General features: G+C 40.2%; 3 protein-coding genes across 5 annotated transcripts in view; all 3 read right to left on the bottom strand.

The window, feature by feature from the left end:
• Positions 1–515: 515 nt before the first annotated feature.
• Positions 516–4,004, bottom strand: gpr61l (G protein-coupled receptor 61-like). 2 transcript variants are annotated; one of them, XM_023402428.2, is made up of 2 exons: positions 3,600–4,004; positions 516–2,721 (listed from the first exon to the last, which is right to left on the bottom strand). In XM_023402428.2, the coding sequence occupies exon 2, from the start codon at positions 2,640–2,642 to the stop codon at positions 1,347–1,349; it is 1,296 nt and encodes a 431-aa protein (XP_023258196.1). In that variant the 5' UTR covers positions 2,643–2,721; positions 3,600–4,004; the 3' UTR covers positions 516–1,346. The 2 variants fall into 2 exon arrangements, with proteins under 2 accessions (XP_023258196.1, XP_023258195.1); XM_023402427.2 differs by having other exon boundaries at positions 516–2,697.
• A 1,025-nt stretch (positions 4,005–5,029) lies between these two features.
• parp3 (poly (ADP-ribose) polymerase family, member 3) lies at positions 5,030–10,353 on the bottom strand. Of its 2 annotated transcripts, none has more exons than XM_023402433.2 (11): positions 10,206–10,353; positions 9,703–9,896; positions 9,454–9,579; positions 8,973–9,152; positions 8,660–8,798; positions 8,038–8,261; positions 7,791–7,946; positions 7,578–7,664; positions 7,319–7,496; positions 7,067–7,210; positions 5,030–6,290 (listed from the first exon to the last, which is right to left on the bottom strand). In XM_023402433.2, exons 2-11 carry the CDS (start codon positions 9,886–9,888, stop codon positions 6,121–6,123), a joined length of 1,590 nt encoding a protein of 529 aa, XP_023258201.1. In that variant the 5' UTR covers positions 9,889–9,896; positions 10,206–10,353; the 3' UTR covers positions 5,030–6,120. The 2 variants fall into 2 exon arrangements, with proteins under 2 accessions (XP_023258201.1, XP_023258202.1); XM_023402434.2 differs by having other exon boundaries at positions 9,703–9,893; positions 10,206–10,351.
• Positions 10,354–12,349: 1,996 nt separating this feature from the next.
• grm2a (glutamate receptor, metabotropic 2a) overlaps positions 12,350–18,990 on the bottom strand; it is a 34,188-nt gene continuing 27,547 nt past the window's right edge. Inside the window, exons 5-6 of the mRNA XM_023402420.2 lie at positions 13,331–13,508; positions 12,350–12,794 (exon numbers count right to left, since the gene is read on the bottom strand). Of these exons, the coding sequence (XP_023258188.1) occupies positions 12,721–12,794; positions 13,331–13,508 (252 nt within the window). The 3' untranslated portion in view covers positions 12,350–12,720. The remainder of the gene's footprint in view (positions 12,795–13,330; positions 13,509–18,990) is intronic.

Here is an 18,990-nt window from a genome sequence, read left to right as displayed (position 1 = left end):
TCCATTGTAAATTCACTATCTCCGCTTCACTGTACCCATGTCACACAGCAGTCCATATTCGCAGGGAATCTTGCTACCTATCCTCAGCCACTATTCACATGTCTATCTGAACTTGTAGACCTTGTGTAAATCAGTCTGCATGTGAAAAGCGGGCATGAGCCAGAATTAGTAGACTCCAGTTAGAATCTAAAGCTTAAGAATACATCCAGTCAAAAGGTCCTCATTGCTATGTGAGTCACAGGCTCACTCCATTTCCATGGCAACAGGGGCGGATGACATTCACCGTCTATCAGCGTATCTGCTGCACACAGGAACTCTGAGGTATTGTCAGATTCACGAGAGCTCCCCACACTGCAGAGCCCACCATGTTAGTGCTCTGTCTGAAGGGATAACACAGTGATAATGTGGGAGTCAAGCCATGCTGCTGTTATTCCTCAGATATAAAGCACCACTGCTTGGAAACACTGACATTCAATAATTTACAAAGTTCAACAGAGTCAGTCATCAGTAAAACATTTGCATATACAGTATATTGTTATTGACATGAAACAAAATGAAACAGTGGAACCAACTCATATTCATTAAATACAATAAACCATTTAAAGACCCATCCAATCATGACCTTGTTAATGTAGTTATACTCCACATTTACACACTTATAAACATATAAAACGTTTCCACAAACATCATTAAACCAGGCCAATTGTAATATATTGTAAAAATACACATAGAAGAACATTTATCACTATTTCAATATTTCATGTTACAGTACAGCCATAGCACCTTGACCTATAATGAGAAAGCCTCTCTGAATTAAACTGTAAAAGGCACTGAACATTTAACATGTATTTAAAGTATAGATTCACATTTTTCCAGGTCTGTCCTAAAACAATACTGACATTTCCATATGTACATTAAAAGGATTACTGGTCACTGTAATGGTTCCCCTTATCCATACTGGCCACAAACATATACTGTACCTTGTTTAGGCAGTTTCAATGTAGGTGATGGGGGGCACATTCCACAGTAAAATAAACATTCTTAAATTCATCTGAATATAATGTGAGGTTTCAGTAGTTATTCAAATCAAATGGGGATTTTTGAACAGAAAAATGACTGTGGGTTTTACATGGAAACTGTTTTAAAGACGGGGCCTCTGTGTGGGTGGTAGGGACAGGATGAACAATAAGGAGGAACCAATAATCCTTTCAGTGTACAAATGGGCTTGTCAGTATTGTTTTAAGATAGACCTGAAATGTGAACCATTAAGGAAAAATGGTGCACATGTAAACATTGGCATGGCCGATATATTAGCACTGTAGTCCATCGCACATGTTGGTCAATGTTTAAGCATTTTCCTCAGGTATTTGTCCAGGGATCTTTATCCCCTGATCTGTAGTGATTCTGGGACTGGAGTTGACACAGTTGGACTGGGTTTCAGCTGTGCTCGTGGTTCTCTGTATGAACTGGAGGAAGTTCTCCTGAAGGGAGCCCTCGTGGCTGGATGCCCCAAACTCTACAGGCTGGGTCAAGCAGCAGCGTCGAAACTTTACCAGCTCCTCTCTGATCTGTCTGTTCAACAGGCCATAGAAGAATGGATTAACTGCAAAGGAGGAGTAAGCGAGCCAGGTGACTGCCTCTTCTAAGTCCCCAGGGCTCTGCATGGAGCCAGTCAGAGACATTTGCAGATGGAAGATAAAGTAGGGCAACCAACAAACCAAGAACTGGCCCACAATGAATACCAAAGTAAGCGCAGCCTTGCCTCCACTGAAGGCCCTCTCTGGAGATAGTCTTTGGGGCAGAGTGCGGGTGGTGGTGATCATGGTGGTCTGGCTATTGATGGAGTCAGAGCGATCCTTTGCAGGGCTTGCATTTGCCCACGTTGGCACAGCGGGGACTTGCTGCAGGGCTGCAGAACGAGCCACCTTGTAAACGGCACAGTAAACGGCAAAGATAACCACTGCAGGAACCAGGAAACACACCACACTGAAGAGCACAGCAAATACTCTTCTCAGACGACTGTGGCTCGCGTGGAGAGAGCAGTGAGCTGCAGCAATGGAGCTCTGATGTCCATAAGCTGGCCACCCAAACAGCGTGACCAAAGCCAAGAGGACGGACTTAACCCAGATTAGGAGCATTACGCCAATAGCGAGGTTGATGGTCATCTTAACTTCATAACGCATTGGGTGTACGATATAGAAGTAACGCTCCACACTGATGGCTGTGATAGTGAGGATAGACAGACATATGAGGAACACATTTAGAAAGATGTAAACCTGACACTCCAGAACAGTAAACACCACAGTGCCGAAGAATGCTGAGCTGGATATGATCCCCAAAGGCATGAGCAGGATGGCACACAGCAGGTCCACTGCACAGAGATGACACACAAAAGCAAACCTCTTCAGGTGAGGCGCACGAGCAATGGCCACCATCACACCAGTGTTGGCCAACAAAGCAATGAGGTTAAGGGTCACCATGCAAAACAACCCGAAAAGGTCTTTGATCTGGGACTGGGAGCTTGTGACGACGCTCACATCGGCAGGCACGGTAGGATTGGGCTCCCATAGGGCAGTGGTGAGGTTTGTAATGGATGATGGACTTGGCACAGAGGCTATCATGGGGTCAGTCTTGTCGGCCATTATATGTTCAAAACTTCTTCCATTTGTTTCTCAGATGTCTTCATGTCTGGATGTCCTATGTTGAAAAGACAGAAACAGGCTGTAATTGAAGAAGACAGACAAATTTAAGGCAGTGCCGACACTTGAATCTAAAAATTTTTCCATGTGCATATGCTTTGCCCACATAGAAACATACAGTATGTATGAATTGAAATTAATTAATTGAGAACATATTGCAATTAAATGTATTCTAACTGCTCATTTCTAACTGAAATGATGGAGCATTTCAGCATGTCAATTTGGTCAACAGTTACCATGTTTTAGGTGTAAACAGACATAATTGTGGGTAAGTTAAACACTGTTTACAGAAAAACAAAGCAAAGAATAGCCTTGTTCACTCCCAGTTTGGGTCTTCCACAGTCCACCTGCACTCAGGTTTGTTTGTTTAACACTCTTTGTTGACACAGTCAAACACTAACCTGACACTAACTTTATATAAGAAAGGAGATGTGCAGGTGTGTGAGGTCTTTTTGGGTGATTGGACAAAAATGATTTGATATATCATAAACCCATTACTACTGGAAAAATACAAGTCCGTCCTTTCTATAAGTGCTGACAAGGCAATCAGAGCAGTTTCTACACCAAGATTTGTACCAGTTTAGTTCGGACAGTTTGTCTCAGGGAATACATTGACAAATTTCAGCTTCAAAAAGCTGAAAATATGGTTTTGGAAAATATCAATGCCTGACATTCATCCTGCGTCCTATATATTATATGCAATGGTGCACTGATAGTAAATATGAAACAGACTTACAGTATTTAGAAAAATAGCAGTGCCATCATGTCTCAATGTGTGTGAAAACATAACAAGAATAAATAAAATTCCGTTTAGTTTTTGATCACCAAAAATAAAATAAAAAATACATACAGCATTTAAAAAAAGAAAGAAAAAAAGCTGAAAAGCAAATAATTACTTACCCATAATCCACTCTCTGTTTATGCAATGCAGTTCAGACCAAACAGGTTGAGCAGGTGTCTGACTTGACAAAGCTTCTATTGAATTTTCTCATATTGTTTGTATCAGCCCAAACCAGTGGTAGCCCTGCTTAATTAGTTTAGTAATTTACAAAAACTAAAATAGTCAGTGCTCCAGTTAAAAATCCATGTCTTTAAATCCAGTCAACTCAGTGTCGGAATTTTGGTTCTTCTGTAGAGGCTCCAGATGTCCAGTCTCCTGACACATATATATCTCTAATTTAAGAAGTGCTGATCACTGATCAGTCCATGATGATTTTAGATGGGAGATGATGCTTGATCTTTTGCATCACCCCTCCTCCAGAAACACTCTCCTTCCTGTCCTGTGCTGTGTATGGCAGTGACTGTCACACATTGTATTGTGTGTGATTGTGTGTGTCTTTTTTTCTTTCAAATAGACACACACACCACTGTCCCCCTCCAGAGCCCAGTCTTCCCTGGGTCCTAACTGCCCCCAGTTTCACAGGGAAACTCACATTTACCAGTTGGGCCCAAATAAGCATGCAGCATTTTACTATTGTTGACTGGTGATGAGTCTATAACATGCATCCTATTTTATAAAATACTTTGAATTTCTGTATGTGAAAACTTAATCTGGAATAAAAATGTTACTTGCCTGACATGTAGTATCAGATGGAAATACTATTGGAAAGTAAAGTGCAAGTACCTCAGCACTGTATCTGAGTACAATACTTACTAAAGTGTACTTAGTTACTTCATACTCATAACCCAGTTAACGTAAGGTACTGTATACTTTCTTATATTGTAATGCAAAACTGATACTGAAAACAGGATTATTTGATCACATGCATTTCCAATTGACTACACTGGATGTTAATATAGAATATGAAAATACTTAACATATTCACACACTACCATCACTGTTGTTTTCTCCACGTACTGTATTACTATAATGCTAATTAATTATATAACTCTTTGTCAAATTTCATCCTGCAAGATAAATCATTTCCTTACATGAAACACATAAATAGTGGACAGTGACTGATATATGACTGGAAAGTCTTAACGCTCAACATCCAAAGAGAAAAAGACTGCAACAAGTTGGAGGGGAACTTTAGTTTATTGACTAATCATTGTTTCAAGCCGGACCTGGAACTATAACCCATAAAATATTGAGAAATATTAAAACTTGATAGAGCCAATCATTGCTAGAGGAGAGCATTTTATATACAGTCTACAACAGAGGCAACAGTCAGAGAAATGAGTGAGGAAGGGGGGGAGTGGGATATACGAGGGAAAGAAAGAGAAAATGTATTAAAGCTATTTATTTGGATGTATTGAGATTGTTTATTATGAAAAATGGTTGAGATTGTCAAGATGTGAAATGGAGTCAACAAAAAATGAGAAAAAGCTAAATTCAAGCCACACTTTTTATTTCACCGTTCTGAAGTCAAGCACTGTATTTTAAGATGCACTCTCTATTATGTACTCACTACTTATTACAGCCCTTATTTTGCTTGAAATGGGAAAAGAACATTTGTTATTAAGGAACTTATTATTTGTAATCCCCCCACCACCTTGGACCCACTCACCTTTGCTTAAGTAAAATTTGTCTGACTGGACCTCTTTCAGTTTTAATTGAATACCCCGAGTTAAAGTAATGTTTGTGGCAATTACATTCCAAAGGGAGTTACTCACAAGTGACACCATATGGTGACATGTGGTATCACCATAATGTAGCTGGAAGACCTGCTGGGCAAGAAAGCAGGCCAAGCTTTTTATGACTTACATATTATATAACTTTACACAACAAAAGCACTTTCTTCAGAGTCCAACGAAATATTAGATTTATAACAGTGCTTGGACATTAGCCACAAACTTAACCTCATACTTCCCACCTGTAAACATTTCTGTGCATAGGGTACCATTTTTACTTCTGCTTTACTATATAACATCATTGTTGTTACTCAAAATGTCCATATAACTGCAACAGTATACAACAAATTCCTTCTAAAGATCTGAGATATTTTCATCTCTGAGGGACACGTTTACATTTTCATTTCTGCTTGGATTAAATAATGCAATATTTAAAAGGTAAGCTACTCAGAGAGAACACAAGGTGCAGGATGTAATTCAAAAACAAAATAGTGCAAATATTTAGAGGCCTTTTAGATGTTTAAAAACCAATATCAGATAAAAGATCCTGAAAGGAGAATAGTGAAAGGACACCCACTTTATCATGGTAAAGGAAAAGGTAAATGCAGTTTGTCATGTATGTGTTATAAAGGATATATAGTCTGTCAAACTCAGGCCAGTTTTACAGTGTGCAAAATATAAGGCACAGAGAAGTATATGTCATTTATGGTAGAAACATCTACACAATGATTAGATTAGCTAATTAGAAAACAGCATAGCTAAGCTTTTTAAGAAGCCCCTTACACAGAAGGAATAAGGAGCATTTCTCTTTTAAAGGACCTGACTCTTTCCCTGAGTTGCATTAGTGCTACATGTTCAGCTCCAGCAGGTAGCGAAGGCGACACTGGCTCTCTTTGTAGATGAGATATTCACTGTTGCCGAAATAGCTGTCTGAGAACTGGGGCTGCTTTATGGGCTTACCCTGAGGCACAGAAATCTTCTTGCCCTCCAGGGTGATGAATGTGTCCTTAGAGGGATCTGAAAACACAGCAGTTCACAATTTTACTAAACAAAAGATGCTGCATGGTGTAATTTAACACAGCAGTTCTCAAATGCTTTCATTCTATCAATATTGTGCAAATAAGTAAAAAAAAAAAAAAATACGCCAAGTAGAATTTTATTAAAATAACATGATCTTGAGCATGAACTGCAATTAAACAAGACTAGGTCAAAACCTAGTATATGACTGGACTGTGTATGGTCAATGTGCTAAATTGAAGACATAGTTGAAAACTGTTGTGGAACCACTGTAAACAACTCACACCATTGTGTCCTATTTGCATTCTGCCTAGTGTCAGTTCATCTGTTTGCTTCTTTCCTACTCTCCGTGCTCACATATACATGAGTATAATACAGACGAATTTCCAATGAAGCTGTTGTCATTTATGTTTTTTCTTTTTCTGTTGTCAGACAATGGAACAAGCTTGAGATTGTGACCTACACGTGGCCCATTTAGACTGCGTGTTAACTTAATTAAGCCATTTCCGAGTTGCTGCTCTGCACTGCTAAAATCCTGAAATCTGTGAATGCTAAGCTAAAGAACTAGAAGATCTGAATTGTGTGTTAATACCAGAAACATCAGCGATTATAGGGCTGGCCCCTGCTGTTGCGGTCCAACTGAAAAGCAACTTAAAACTTTGACCCAACTGGTCAAGCTTTTAGTCATAAAAGACGTGGCTCTCTCAGTGTACTGGCATAGACCATGACAGTATAATATGCTTTACTAAATAAATAAAACTGAGGAAGTATTGTACCTGGTTCCACTGTTCCTCTTGCCACCACACTGTCATGACCTGCAGGAGCCTTCTTCAGAGAACTGTTATCTTTGGTGATGGTATATTCTTTGCCGAGGGCTACCTCACTCAGAAACATCACTCCAGTGTTTTTAGACGTGCGCACTAAAAACACATGGCAGAAAACATGATGTTTCAAACACCATAGTATCATTATGATTGCAATCAATGTCATTATGATCCTCTTTAATCCTTGTCGTCATACACTCTCACCATAACATGCAGACTTGCTGTTTTCAGATGCAAAATAGATTCCACAACCAACACGGCCTCCTGAATGGGGCATTATCCTCAGACCGCTCTTCAGGATAGCCGCCACCACTGCTATGTTTGTACCATGCCACAGCAGACGGCGGTTTTCCAAATTATCATTCTCGCTGAAGCGCTCTCCCTGTAATGTGCAATGTATGTGTTTGGTCACAGGACTTCAGTCCTCTGTGTTGCATTAAACAAGATCGACTGTGGTTCTTACCTCTGTCTCTCGATCGACTTCCCAAACATTGATAATTTTTGGTTTGCAATAGTCACCTGAAGTCGCTTTCAGGTATTGTTCTATGATCTGTAAATGCAAAAAAAAAAAGTTAATATTAGCGGCCAAAAATGAATGGAAAATGGTCTGAGATCAGTCATGACAGTACAAAGAATTTGTATTTACTGAAACTTATTATCACTTATGACACAGTACCTTGAAAGTTTCTGCTTTCTTGTCCATTAGAGTGAGCTTGCACATGAGAGAATTGTAGTCTTGGTCTCGAGGATGAGGAACTGTCTCTATCATCTCTTCCTGAGCCTTCTCAGTCTCTGACTTCAGAGTCTGGGCAAGCTCAATGTCAGCCAGCACCTTTACAGAGCGTGTAAAAAGGAGTGACTTTAGGGCTGAGAAAACATTATACAAAGACAGCTCCAACATAAAAGCTAAAGAAAAATCTAACCATAAGCATCTCTTTCTTCTTATCCACAATCTCTTTGTTGTCGATGGTTGGCGGTCTGTTCCGGCCAAAGTTGTGTGGGACTGTGGTGAAGAACCTTGAGGACAGTTCTTCCAGACGTGCTCGTCCACTTTTTAGGTTCATGGCTGCCTCAATCTCCTCCAACACATCAAAGCCCTTTGCAATCTGCACCTTGCTGAGCTTGCCCAAAGGCATCTTCTTGATGTCTGGATAACAGCCACATACATGCACACAAAAATATAAATCCCAACCACACCAGTATGTTTTCTTTGTTTTTGCCAGGAAAAGGCTTGTTGCACAGTGTATTTTCCCTATTTTAAGGTTCACACTGTTTCTTCAGCTACTTCCAGATGTAAAAAAACGAACATGTCATCATAAGGATTGTGTAAGCAAAGCCCAAGACATTGATTAGATACGTTCAAAATGCTTAGATAAGGTGATGTGTTATGTAAATGCAGACTTTGCCCTTTGTGGCAATGGAGACGTTATTACTCCTCCCCAACTGGCATGTTGCAAGACAGGTACTTATGTACACTGAACTGCAGACTACATGAACCTGTTTGTATTAAAGGGTAAGCACAGTGAAACACTGAAACACACCCACCTAAGTTCATACATTCCATCGCCTCCTTGAACATGTCATTGCTGAAAATGAGTTCGATGAGGTGTTCTGTAGCCTTGTCAAGGGTGCAAGGCAGGACATTTTTTGTGACTTTGACAGTCGTTCCATCAACACTGTCCACCTGCAATATCAGACAGGCGTACTGTGAGATTTTGCTAGTTTTCATCAATTTCTTTGATGAAGTCTTTCACAGGTAGTGGTAACTGATTCTACTCATTTCTAATTCTGATAATTCCAATGATTTACGGATTCATATTCACACTCCTTGTTCCAGGGAGATCTATATTTGCATTACCTTGACCTCAGCATCCTGCTCTCCATCCACCTCAATCAGAGTGTACTTCCCAGGGTGAGACACAAAAGTCATCCGGTCGCTCCAGTTGTTCTTTGTCTTGTCTTTAAACTTTTTCTCAAAGTCCTTGACGGCATTCTCAGCCTTATCAAACGTGTTAAGTTTGGACTGTCCCACTTCCCCCTGAATTCAGATTAGAGATGAGGCAATCAGAGGCAACATTATCACCACATCACCAGTCATGTTCACAATAACATATACTGTAATTATTTGAGCTCACTAAGGATCTACTGAAGACATTTATTCAAGCAAGCCCTTTAGAACATGCAGAATACATATACAATAAAATATAAGGAAACATGTCCCAGATGTTTTCATCCCACTGAAAAAGTGCAAGGGTTTCTAATATTTAAGAATTGAAAAATACAAACAAAATGAAGTAACAAAGGTAGCTTAGTAGGAATCTGTGGCAGGACAAACTTACCACTCTACCCCATCTATTCCATGTATGGTATTTGTTGTTTGCTTCAATAACTTGAATGACATAAAACTTATTATTGTTATGTCCAACGTTTGTCTGGTTGAGCATGCAGTCATAGTCCTCATATACCTGTGGAGGCAATACAGAACATTTTTCACACTTTAAATAAGGTTGCATAAAATTCAGTAACTCCCCTTGATATACATATGAATGAATACTAGGATACCTAACATTGCAAAGCATCTTTCTTACCTCTCCAGAGCTTGACAGTGAGCATTGCTCGTCCACCTTTCTCTTGCCTTTTACCTGTGGCCCTGCAGCCAAAAGGGCCTCTTTAGCAGAGGCGAAGGCATCCTTGGGCTTTGGTGTCTTTGGCTCCGCCTTGACCTTCTTGCCACCCGCCTTGGCGGCTGAAGCAGCCCTTCTCTTTGGTGCCATGCTCCCTGCTGAAAACCATGCACAGAAACTTTGGTCACTGGTCACGTTGATCACTCGGCATGATGCCTGGACAAGCTCAGGCATGCCCACATTCGCCAGCTAGCGCTCTCTGGCCGTTCATCAAAATGAACAAATTCTCAATTTATGTAGTTACTAAGTACTTAACAGTCTGCTACTGTATAAAGTAATATCAATTCACACATTTTGCAACAGTAGTTGTTATGTGTTTTGGAACAAGGCAACCAAGGCAACCTCCGCCCTCCCCAGTTTATCCGGAAGACGGATAGTGAATTTCCATCAGCAGCTGCAGACCTCACCTTTTTAATTTTATCGGTGTCAGAAAAAAGCCAGTCAGAAACACAGCTTCTCCTCCCCGCTGCTGGAGCAATAGACTGAAGACAGCTGACTTGGATTCTGATTTCCAGGAAGTTTACAATCACTTTACAGCGAGAGGAAGAGGCGGAGCTCAACGGTATTCTTCCCTTTCTCCAGCTATGTATCAGCAACACTGCCACCTACCCAAGTCCAGTTTTAAGCCCATCAAATAGTGTTTGTTTGCCTCCGTTACCCCCGTTTCCTGGAGGTGCCCACCCTCCTTCCCCGGTGGTTAGGGTTGTGATGAGGTTACACGTTGGGGGGGAAACAGAAACAGAAACAGACTTCGAGCCATCACAAGTATGTACATATGTATATTGTCCTCTGCCTCCCACAACTTTCAAAACTGAAATAAGGAGAGTCACGTCAAACAAAACACGCTTATAAATAAGGCTCACTAATAATCCATCACTAATATAGGTATAATATATTTCTATAACAGTTCAGTTACGTTGTTTCTAATGGACAGAAATTTGATCCTTTCCACAGTTCACAACAACCACTGTGCTTTGTTAAGTTGACGTCTTAAAACATGTAGCTTCACGGTTGTGTAGTGGTTGAAATACCTAAGTATATTTACTCAAGTACTGTACTACTTCTGAGGTAGGCTACTTGCATTTTACTTAAGTATTTCCATTTTTATGCTAGGCTGTTTTATACTTCCACTCCATTACATTTCAGGGGGAAATATTGTACTTTTTGCTCCACTACATTTATTTGGCAGCTTCAGTAGCTGAACTGAACTCTGAAAAAAAGTCCTCAGAACTGTTTTATTTTCTTCTCTCCTCTCCAGCTAACCATCAACCAACCATCCCTGTATGTAAAACTGTATATAAAGTAGTTAATAATGTTATATAAAATAAAATACATACAGATATTAATATATGTGGATATAGTGTCTCTTGGTGTACATATCTTAGACAGTGGTACCGTATGTGGTGTTGTTGGCAACAATTCCCATTGTCCTGTGCGTGTTCTTGACAACCCATTCTCCAATAAACAATAAAGATTGGTGGTCAGATATTTTGCCCTAAGACAACACTGTATTTTCTCATAATTATGTCTGTAAATATTCAGCTTAATATGGTGGGGCTCTTTCTTTAACCTCTACACACATGTTGACATGTCTACTCGCACCTCCACATCTAGGAGCTGTTGCAGTGATTGCTGTACCTGGTTTATATAATCATAGTAATTTGATTATGGCCACAGAGCAGATCTAATAATGTAAGACAGTGCACTGATTATCAGTCCACTTCCTCCATATGCAAATACTCTATTTACAGCAAGCCCCAGGGCTGCCTACATGTTGCAATGGACAAGATTAGATCAAATGATGTGGACACAAGATGGCAGTGTTAAGTCATGGATCCTGTATGGGTCTATTTTCCAAAGCATCTGCTTCATGTACACAGGAGTACTGACTGCTGTGTGTATTCCTAGGACAGCTTTGGTGGATTTTATCCCATATCAGCAGATGATGATATTTGAGTTGGTAATTTTCATGTAGAGACTGTTTGGTTTCGACAGATGGCGTAGATGAAGCTGGTAAATATTAGACAGCTCAGCTTTTAAACACAAACTGAAATCATAATTGAACAATTATAGTCAAGCATCTTGACTACCTGAATCTCACTTCTTTCATGCAAATCATAAGTTGCTTTCTTTTAGGGTTGTGACTCAAGAAGAAGAGCAGGACTTCCACTCATCATAGGGTTGATGATTCAATCCCTGGCTCCCTCTGTCCACATGATGCAGCACCCATGACCAAGAACCTGAACTCGAAATTGATCGCAGTGGCCAGGCCACCACCTTGCATGGTAGCAAAGTAAAGAAGAACAAAGTATTAAGTTTTTTGTTCAATACAAGTGGCAAGGGGGTACATGACAGGAAACAATGTATTATGACAGCATGTTTGCCAGATTTGTGCAGGTTACTAAAACTACAAGGATTATTCCATTTTTCTCAGTGTCTGCAGTGTCAAGCAAAGCAAATCAAAATCTCAAAGTCTTTTTGCATATATTGTCCTCTGGAATATACTGTCTATCATGATCATGTGCAAAGAAATAGTCTGACTACAGGTCATTTTGGTATTAATAAAAAACACATTTTATTTACATAAATTACAAGAAAGCACAAACTGGTTCACCAAAATCTACATTAAAAACGTCTTGTATATATTACATTTAACAGATTTACTATAATTTACTTCATTGTTGCAAGTAGAATCTTCAATAAAAACAAGGGCTATATGCGACTTTGTTGGCATCTCATTTAAAATCGCTACGAGTCAAAGAACAAAGTAAAATAATTGGGACATTGTACTCACAGCACTTTGAGGACAACTAAGTCAGGACAATCGTCTGTGTGACCTCTTTAATATCGGAGACACCTGATTCAGGACTAGTGATTATATAACTCTGTTTACAATGCTTGGCAAAGGAACTCAGTCAATCTTCACAAGGAGGACGTTGTGGAGTCCACCACCTCTCGTCCGTTACACACTGTTGGAACAACATTGGATGCTGATGCTACAAAACATTAAACAAAAAAAAAAAAGTTAAGTTCTCCTGAATTGCAAAAAAACATATACCACATGTCCCATACCTTTTCCAATGAGCTACTGTACTGTAAACGGTCCAGAGGACCACGTACTCACAGATGAATTAGCTGTATGATAATCAAGTATTGAACTATGTGAAATTAGGTGAAATTCAGTGTTTTGCAGTTATGTGTGTATGTGTTAGTATTACATTTTTAATTACTTATCCAGATATAACTGTGGGTGCCCTCTGTCCTCTACAGAAATAACACAAAGGTTTATTATTTTAATACAATGGAACAATGGAAGAACATTGGACAAACTGTTTTCCCTGATCTGAACCATGCATGATTTTGAAAAAGGTAAGAAAATACAACAGTCAGTGTTAGAGGTGCGACTTAAAGGTGGACACATACTGATAAAGTAGTTACAAATAATATAATAACATCATATATCATTTACGTTTTGAGTAATGGTTACTGTTTTTAATGGTTACTATCTTTGTTTTTGTGTATCAGGTGTTACCTTGAGAGAAACTGGAGCCTGGGCCAGTGGTGACACTGAAGCGGGTGGTAGCCACCCTGAGGGTGCTGACATTCTTCTGTGGCTGAAACAGGATGATGTGGACCTTGGGAGCGAAAAGGCAGCCCAGCACCACCGACCCACTCAGACTGACAGAGATGCACATGGTGGTGGTCTGCACCTGGGGGAGGAAAGAGAGGTGAGAAATTCACTTTCAAAAACCAAAACCATTATTAGCTAATAGGTAGTATGGTTGTAAAGGTCTTACTCTGTATTTCCAGTATATTCAACAGACATTTCTGTATTGCCAAAACGTTGAATCCCTATACCCCAGCAAATTCACTAATCTTAATTTCACACCATGGCCAGTATTAATGTCCACACACAGCTAAAGTCCCAGTGTTTGTAGTGCTCAAAGGGGAAGGTTAAACACTAGGAGAAAGTCTTTACATTAACTTACATTTATATTTACTCATTTGGTAGACGCTTTTATCTGCGCCTTACAAGTAAGGGACAACAGTATTGCTTCAGTGTAGTAAGAGACCTTGGTGTAAGTACTAAGCACTACATCTGTTAAATAAGTGCAAGGAAATCAGGTAAGAAAGTTCACCAAAAGTGCATAGTAAGTCCAATTTAGGCATGGTAGCGTGTTGGACGTGTTAGGAGAGGAGGTGCTCTCAGAAGAAATTAATCTTCAAGAGATTCTTATGATAGGGATGCTGCTGCTCCGATAGCATTCAGTAGGTTATTCCACCATTGTGGAATCACAGAAGAGAACAGCCTGAACTGTGATTGCCTTGTGTGCAGAGAAGACAATGCCAGACAACAGTCCTTAGAGGAATGTGGGGGATGAAAGAGAGCATAAACCTGTATGATTGAGTTTAAGTAGTTGGGTGCAGACCCAGAAGTCACTCTGAAGGCAAGTATTAGTGACTTGAATTTGATTTGGGTCTGCCGTGGGTGGCCAGTGTAGGTCAATGATGCGGTGTGATGTGCCCTTTTTGGTTAATCAAAGAGGGTTTCACTGTAGGTGATGTAGTCCAGGCAAGAGATACCCATGGCCTGGACCAAGAGACGGGTAGAATGCTGAGTAAGGTAAGAGCTGATTTTTCTTATGTTGCATAGACAAAGCAACATGACTGAAAGATGGATGAAACCTGATCAGAGAAGATAGCTCATCACTAAACATGACTCCCAGGTTTCTCGTAACCTTGGTGGAGGTTAGAGATGATATTGTTATAGAGAGAGATTGACTGGGATAAGTAAGACTTCAGTCTGAGAGAGGTTTAGTTGAAGGTAGTGTTCCTTCATCCATGTGGATATTTGAGAGACAAGCCGAAATCTGAGCAGAGACCATGGGATTGTCTGGCGGGAACAACAGGTAGAGTTGGGTGTTGTCTGCATAGCAGTGATATGAGAAGCCATGCAAATGGATAATTGGACCCAAGGAGGTAGTGTATATTGAAAAAAAAGTAAGGGTCTAAGTATCAATCCTTGGGACACTCCTGTGGGGAGGGAATTGGATAAGGATGTTTGTCCTTATCCACTGAAGGACTGCCCAGTGAGATAGGTTTCAAACCAAGAAAGCACTTTGCCCAAGATGCCCATGTCAGAGAGGACCGATAGCAGGATTTGGCGGTTCACTGTATCAAAGGATACCATTAGGTCGAGCAAGATATGAACAGAGGAATGAGCTGCAGCTCTAGCTGCCTTGAGGGCTACTGTCACAGACAACAGAGCCGTTTCAGTGGAGTGGCCACTCTTATGGCCTGACCGATTTAGATCAAGGAGGTCATTCCTTGAGAGGAATTCTGAGATCTGCTTGAAAACCCCCCTTTTGATACACTTGTATGAAATGTAGTAAGACCAGTCAATACTTCTCAACTTCAGCAAGGTCAAGTGAGGGTTTTTTGAGCATAGGAGTCACCCCCTGAATACGGTTGAATACGGTTGGGAATGTTCTAGGAGCCAGTTAAGCATTTATCACGTGTTTCTGCTGGCACAATGGTGAGAGATATGGCTTGGAGGAGGATGGTGGGAATGGGGTCCACTATACATGTAGTAGGACGACTACCAGTCAGAAGTTTTGACACATCATTGTCAGTGAGAGGGGTGAATGAAAGAACAGATGCGTCCTTGAGCTGGGGAGATCAGGATGGACATGTGGTAGGATTATTACATGTTACACTTTTTGGATCCTTGAACTCAACTAGAGGGCTGAGTGTGAGAGTTCAGAGAATTGGCAACTGATGGCCACCACTTTTTCAGTAAAGAGGGAGGCAAAGATATCGGCTGAAAAGTCTGTGTCTGGTGATGGTAGTTTGAGTATTGAGGATTGGGTAAAGTTTTGAAGGTGGAAAATAGTTTCTCAACGTCTGTAGTACTTAACTCTTCTGATGAATAATCTTTTAAGCACTGTCATGGCGCTTAGGAAGATTTTTGCCGTTCAGGAATATTCATTTTCAGACGAAAGGGGCTTTGGAGTCAGAAAAGAAATAAGGGCATGTTTCATAATTCAGAATCAAAGTCAGGTGCAACAGAGGAGGAAGGAGGACATTATCAGCCGGGACTGCTAAAGAAAGGTGTTAAGCGATCTGTTTATTTGCTTGTCAATCAACCGCTTAACCCTCGCTCCCTTTTCCCCCTCACCATGCCCACATCTCACTATGTGTCATAAGTCTGCTCCTTCATTTTCAGCCCTCTTGCTGCCTTTGTTTTGTTTTTCCTGGATAACAGGATACAGCCCAGCATCGTGCGGTGTGTGACAGGTGCATTTCATTTTCACAAGGCACAGCAGGTGTCTGTCAGAATGTTAATGTTGGTATTGAAATAATGTGGGAACCAAGTATTGTGCTGTGCACAAACTGTTCTCCAGCAGAGATACTATGATAATGGAAAATAAACAGCATCCATTGGTTAAGGCAGGGATGTAACTGCCACAAAATCTATCCAATTTTTATTTAGAGACTAATATTTAGTTATGAATGTTATCAGTTTCCTACTGTCTTACAGTATATAATTACTAATTATTGCAGTAATATTCAACAGGGACTAATTGAAAAACATGTCTACAAAAGAGAAAATTATTTAATGTTAATATATTTGACGTGTACTGTATATGTTTGTAAGACAGTGATCAATGACTAAAGGTCATTGTGTACCATGTAATGTGAAACAACTACATCACTGAATCGCTGTATCTTCAGATGTATTTTAGATTGCTATGTTCAATGAATTCAACATTAAGATTCACCTCATAGCACCTCTGAAATGCAGTCCACACACTGACACACTCATGTCCCAGGTTGAGATTTAAATTCACAAAATGTTCCATTACCATTTTTCTTTACTGTATACTGGACTTGGAAACATACCGAGGCAAAGGGACAGTTTATGGTTAATATTATGAACAATACGAAAGTGAACGGCGGGGAAGTGTCCTCTACTTAATTCAGAAATTGTTTTGAATAGAACTGCAGACAGTACTGCATAGGAATGACCTGTTAAGTGGTTTTAATAATTCACAAGATGTTGCTTTGGAAGAGCAGAGGACAAGGAATCTGCCTTTGCAGGAATATTTTTCCAGAGGTCTTCTGCTCAAGTGTGGAGAACAGGATGTAGAGCATGGCTTCTACAGTTTCTGCTTGTCTCTGCTCACTGCTGTTTTTACTGTGTTTTGGCCTTTGAAGATATTATTTTATTTCAAAAATACAACACTACTGCTTCAGATATAAATAATGTTGGCTGTGTTCCTCAAGAGAACCACCTCACAGCAGAGATGAGATTCCTTGTTTTTATTGAGCTTCTTGCTGTACGTTTATTGAAAAGCTTTATTGGATGAACCAGCTGCAAGCCAGTCTAGTTAGGCTGGTATGGAGTATGAACTGAAAAAACCCACCAGTAATTCACTGATGGAGACCAGTGTGTGATTTGAGATTTCACAAGTGGAATGAATCTAGTTCTTTTTTAACCTACTGTAATTAGACATATAAATGATTTTAATGAGCATTTACTGTTAAAGATATTCATGGTATGACGAGGAGTATCATACTGATCCCCACTGGCTTCATCAGCTGTTCTACATAAAGTAATGCTCGAATTGTATTTTCTCCACTAATGCTGCGTTGCTGGATTTATTTCTTTATTTCCTCAAAGAGCTGTATATTCTGTATTTACATACTTCCTGGTTCAACTCTTTTTCCAAGCCTGACTCCGGTACTATAAAAACTGATGTTTGCACTGTGTCCAGTATATGTAAGCCTACAATGGGCTCTATATCATCTTAGAGACAAACAATATGGTGCTGTACTGCTTTAATGTCAGTCAAACAAGCTTAACAGACTGACAAGGAAAGGTCCATTTCAAGACGGATCTCAGCAGAATAGTATAACAGGCAGTGATTGTAAAGAGCACAGGAAATCATTTTCTGTCTTCAGTGTTTTCATGGAAGTGCTGTGACTTTTGACTGCGTTGGCTGTTTAATCAGTTGTGTTTGCTGCTGAGATGAGATGACCAGCACTGGCATATGAGGCGAGCCCTCTCCCTCAGGGTGTGGAGAACATCTTTAATATTTCATATGATAATCAAATGTGTTATTCATGGCTCAGTAGATTGTATTTAGTTAACTTTAACATTTTATGACAGACAACAATCAAACCTGTATTTGTCATTCAGCTGGATATTTGCATCGGGCTGTGACAACAATTTGAGAAGTGGTGTAAAACTAGGAGAACACTAGTAATGTGTCCCTGCCTGTGAAAAACTAGAGAGGCTGCGCCAACTCAGTTGCTTCAGTAATTATTCATCGGTCAAAGGGGAGTTTTGCGTCTATCTGATGAGCCCGTTCTGGCTGTGAATTGCCAGTGTAGCCTGGAGGGCCTGGAGGAAGGGTTCCTCTGAGCCTCACTGCAGTCCCAGGACAGAGGGCACAGCTGGGACTCAGCATCCTAGTCTTTCACACTCCATTCCACACAGCTACGCACAGGGACACAAAGGAACACACAGGGACGTTCAGTTCCCTTTCAGTGCTCATGCTCTTGCTTGCCTTCTCCATGTTTCTGCAGAGGCAGAAACAAGGGATGTGTCAGGGGATTCCTCTGTCTATTTCTCCCTTCTGGCTCTCTCTCGCTGCACTCTGTTCAGACCCCAGAGGGATAAACCCCCACAACACAGGCCACCCTTTCCTCTAAATTTTTTATCGACTCAGTTTATGTTCTTGTGTCTACAAATGACCATCAGCATCCCTTCAGTATGCAGTCTCAGAAAGAAAACTTGTATCACTGTCACTTCTATCTATCTATCTATCTATCTATCCATCCATAGTTTCATGATGGTTTAGGACCAACAAATCCAGAATAGCTTGATGAAACACCACTTGTACCACTATTAGAACTGGGGTTTTATTGTGGTAAGACGTATATTTAGCGCCCTGTTTCACTTCTCCGTGACCTGAGCGTCCATCTTTTATAATTTACATTCACCTCATTAATATTTTAACTTTAACGTAAAATAAGCCAGTCAAAGTTCTTATCTTGCACATTACATGGCAATCTTAAATATGCAGCTAATTGTGAAGAATTAAAGCAATGCAGTAATAAAGAATATATATTCCTAAGAGCCACAGGCAATGCAGACATGTCTGACAGCTGAATCAATACTAGATG

This window comes from Seriola lalandi, unplaced genomic scaffold (genome assembly GCF_002814215.2).
Source record: "Seriola lalandi dorsalis isolate HSWRI2012SDOR001 ecotype SW California unplaced genomic scaffold, Sedor1 jcf7180002053931, whole genome shotgun sequence".
Taxonomy (NCBI): Eukaryota; Metazoa; Chordata; class Actinopteri; order Carangiformes; family Carangidae; genus Seriola; species Seriola lalandi.
Note: the sequence above shows the minus strand (reverse complement) of the source record. Positions and strands in the feature narration are given on the sequence as shown.

Coding starts and splice junctions, on each gene's coding strand:
- parp3 (XM_023402433.2), bottom strand. CDS start 9,888: ATGGCACCAAAGAGAAGGGCTGCTTCAGCCGCCAAGGCGGGTGGCAAG. Junction 9,153..9,453: donor GGAATAGATGGGGTAGAGTG/GTAAGTTTGTCC, acceptor ATCTGAATTCAG/GGGGAAGTGGGACAGTCCAA. Junction 8,262..8,659: donor GATGGAATGTATGAACTTAG/GTGGGTGTGTTT, acceptor GCTGTTATCCAG/ACATCAAGAAGATGCCTTTG.
- gpr61l (XM_023402428.2), bottom strand. CDS start 2,642: ATGGCCGACAAGACTGACCCCATGATAGCCTCTGTGCCAAGTCCATCA.